The 3,788-nt window shown below is 52.0% G+C and overlaps 1 protein-coding gene across 1 annotated transcript; it reads right to left on the reverse strand.

Moving 5' to 3' along the window:
- Nucleotides 1-217: 217 nt before the first annotated feature.
- Nucleotides 218-2,876, reverse strand: LOC127300317 (cinnamoyl-CoA reductase 1). The gene is made up of 5 exons (XM_051330415.2): nt 2,533-2,876; nt 2,250-2,404; nt 1,956-2,141; nt 859-1,214; nt 218-721 (listed from the first exon to the last, which is right to left on the reverse strand). Exons 1-5 carry the CDS (start codon nt 2,684-2,686, stop codon nt 520-522), a joined length of 1,053 nt encoding a protein of 350 aa, XP_051186375.1. The 5' UTR covers nt 2,687-2,876; the 3' UTR covers nt 218-519.
- Between the last annotated feature and the right edge of the window lie 912 nt (nt 2,877-3,788).

Here is a 3,788-nt window from a genome sequence, read left to right on the forward strand (position 1 = left end):
CGTTTGAAAGGAAGTATAGCTGAGGTTGCACTGCTAGCAAGGTTTTTGTGGTGGATTGCTATCACCAAGTTGCATCCTGTCTTATCCCGAATTGATGTTTGGAGTTTCGGCCCCCTCCAGTAGCGATTGGGCATGCAATGCGCCAGAGTTTTAAGTAGAAACACAGGCTGTGAAAATTAAGCTGATATCACGATCTGTTCACGTGTACAAGCTAAAGTCGCAGAAAGTAGTCCGGTTATTGTAGGCCATGGATTTATATTACAATGCATAATAGTACATAGTGTGTGTACTAGTCATACAGCACTAGTGGATGTGATCACCAACCCACTCACACACACGCACGCATCACCAACTAAAAGTGAACACGCGCGTGAGTGATGTACCGAAGAAATAACCGAATGGACAAACATGTCACATAAATAGTATGATTAATTAGCCAGCCGAAAGCTCCCGTATGAAATGATTATAACCGGCCTGCCGGCCGGGCCTTAATTCCATGCGTATACTACGCGCGCTTGATCAGCTGCTCTTGAGCAGGAGCTTGTCCTGGAGAACGTCGTCGTCTTGAGTGGGTAGCACCGGCAGCATCCCTTTCTCCTGCATGCTCTTGACGATCTCGTATATGCTTTGCAGCACCGGCACAAACTCCATCCCCAGATCCTTGAGCCTCTGGTTGGTGAACTTGTATCCTTTCGACGGTGGGTTCACCTCGTCCTTACACCTGTAAATATCGAACGCACAAGTTAGGTGGTGAGAAAATAACGTGGTAGAACCGGTCCATTCGGCACTTGGCCGCCGTATGCATCAGTCGATGTAGAGGCCGAGTGTAAGGCCACTCTACGAAAGAAAGAAACATACTTGTTTGGGACGGGGTACTCCGGGAAGAGCTTGCCCAGGATGCGACAGAGCTCGCCGCGGTGGAGGGTGGTGCCCTCGGCGCAGATGTAGCGGCCACACGCGGAGGGTGCCTCGTAGACGCGGACGTGCGCCTCGGCGACGTCCCTGACATCCACGTAGGCCTGCGCCGCATTCACGTACGTCTTGGCCGACCCCGTCAGGTACTTGAGCACGTGCGCCGCGCTCGCGTTCACCGTCGTTTGCAGCAGCGGGCCAAGAACCACCACTGGGTTTATCACGATCAGGTCGATGCCCCGCTGCCGCGCCAACTCGAATGCCTGCTGCTCTGCAATCGTCTTCGCGTAGCAGTACCAATTCTGCCGGGCAGACAAAGATCGTAATGTCATGTAATGTAATGTAATGATTTAAATCTTCAGAAGTTAAAAATGCATGCATGCTATGGTGTTGTTTGTTGATCATTAGTACTCTCTCCTAATCCATAGTAAGTATAGTTTATATTCGAACTAAAACCATGAAACTTGCACAAAGAATATTAGTGTACTTTCATTAATCAAAAAGTGGATGACCGTGACCTCAACTAGGCCCTGTCGAGAAATATATATTCTGGCTGGTCGAGTTTGGTCCCAACTACAAAAGGAATGGATAGGATCCAGGCTCTAGTGTGGGCAGTGGGTAGAGCAAAAAGTATTTGGAGTGGTTAAAGGTGGCCGCGAATAATCGTGTTGGACGCACTGGCCAAGAAACACCACCTCAGCTAGCTTCGCTCAGGCATCTACACATCATGTGTAGTAGTAGGTCACAAATCGACGTCGCCCTTTTTATGGGGAATTCCACCTTTTAATCCACGTTTGGTGAGTGCTTGACATGCGTGTGCATCACCAGAACCACGCGCATGGGCAAATCAGTCGCTGCAAACATATAGTATTACTCTCCTTCGCTTGGTTTTGTGAAGCATAAACTAATGGCGAATCAAGATGATTCTCAAGTGCTGCCTTTTTGTTTTTTAAATAACAGGTACGGCTCCCGGCTAGCTCCATCTCATTGAAACAAAAACAACAAAGGTCTATGTAGGAAGTCACAAACTATGTGGTGCATACCGCTGTCTTCTTGCAGTATTCGATGTCGCTCCAGCAGTTGTCGTCGACGGGCTTCTCGGGGTCCCTGTTGGGGTTCATGTACACCGTGCCGATGGTGGAGGTGAAGACGACGCGCTTGATGCCCAGGTCGGCCGCCGCCGTCAGCACGTAGTTGGTCCCACGGATTGCCGGCTCCAGCATCTTCTCCTGATCAATCAGTCGAGAGATTATCGGGTTAGCAATATAGCTAGGGAAAGGGAATCGATCCAACACTCAAATTAAGCTCGAGCAGGGAGCGTTAATGGTACTACGTACAGGGTCGTCGGTGAGGGGGGATGCGGCGTGGAAGATTCCCTCGCAGCCGGTGAACGCCGCGACGAGGGTCTCGGGCTCCATCAGGTCGGCCCGGAGGAGGACGAGGCGGTCGGCGGCGCCATCGAAGGCTCTCAGGTGGTCGTTCTTCGGATCAACTGAAATCAATGGCGTATATATGGGTGCAATCAGATGCATGCATGGATCGTCGATATCCCGGCGGTAGCTTAATTAGGTCAGCTGCACTGAGAGGGATGATGGAGATCGAGTGCTGCATCCTACTTACCAGGGTTGCGGACGGTGCCGCGCACGGTGTACCCCTTCTGGAGGAGGCGCTTGACGAGCCACGACGCGATGAACCCGCCGGCGCCGGTGACACACACCGTGCGGCCCTGGCCGGGGAGGTCGGCGGCCGGCACGCTATCGACCTCGATCGGCATATCTTTCGACTAGCTTTCGGAGGAGCGGGCACGCTAAGTTTCGGTGTTGCTAGCAGCGACAATTACCGGTGCGTTTCTGAAGGCACTTGGAACTGCTGCCGCTCCTTCTGCTTCAGGTCCTGCTAGCTAGCTGCTAAGCAACACGTACCAGATAAGTGTTGGAAGGAAGCTGCCAATTATGCAAGTGAGTGGAGGTACTGCACATCGCAGCTCTATTTATAGAGAGGAGGCTTGAGTGGTTCAAGGCGGTTAGGAAACGTGTGGCCCGCACCGAGAGCGACGCCCGTCACTGTCTTGTGCGATTGGCGCCAGCGACGGTTGGTGAGAAATTTTCTCTGGTTTCCTTGCTACCTGCGCCGAGGATTCTGAATCTTGATTTAGTCATTGTACACATGACTAAAACGGTCCGAATCCTCGCTTGCTTGCAGACAAGTACAAGTTGTAGCTAAAATCATTACGTTAGGCTTCGTTAGCGCAATTAGTCTCGATCTGTGTCTTAATTTACAGGTCCTGCGGCTGAGTCGTATATGTTAAACTTGGAGTTGGTGGTCTGGTCTGCTACCAACTATGGCATGGCATGCGGTCGTCAGGCTCGTGTGACGGTCCAACCTAGACCGCGTACTCCTTCATTTGGGTGTTCAGTCGTCGATCAACGCCATAATAGCCGTGTTAATACTTACTGACAAATCTCGACTTGGGTGTAATTCAGCACATGCACCACGCATGATCGGCATCCTCGGTATTTTCCAGGAAACCAACTGTAGAGCCCGATCGAGCTCCATATGGTGGCCTTTCTAATAAAAAAAATCGAAGTGGACATTTGTAAGTTGCCAGGACAAAAATCCAAAGTACACATAGCTGGTGTTGGAAAAATAGTTGTGTGCATATGCAGTAGACGCATAGTCACATGCTATGCCCGGGTCGTCTCCTATAGGCGAGTCAGGGGCGGAACCCTAACCCCCACCACCGCCTTCCCCACCCCTCTCCCCTCTCCTCGACGTCCCCTGAGGCTGTCGCCGGCGAAGCCTGGCGCAACAGGTGATGGGGGCGGTGGGTATCTGCGCGCGGTCCCCTGGTGCGGCGGTATGGAGGCACGCCTCCG

Source organism: Lolium perenne, chromosome 5, assembly GCF_019359855.2.
Source record: "Lolium perenne isolate Kyuss_39 chromosome 5, Kyuss_2.0, whole genome shotgun sequence".
Lineage (NCBI taxonomy): Eukaryota > Viridiplantae > Streptophyta > Magnoliopsida > Poales > Poaceae > Lolium > Lolium perenne.

Coding starts and splice junctions, on each gene's coding strand:
- LOC127300317 (XM_051330415.2), bottom strand. CDS start 2,686: ATGCCGATCGAGGTCGATAGCGTGCCGGCCGCCGACCTCCCCGGCCAG. Junction 2,405..2,532: donor CGGCACCGTCCGCAACCCTG/GTAAGTAGGATG, acceptor CATTGATTTCAG/TTGATCCGAAGAACGACCAC. Junction 2,142..2,249: donor CCCCCCTCACCGACGACCCT/GTACGTAGTACC, acceptor CTGATTGATCAG/GAGAAGATGCTGGAGCCGGC.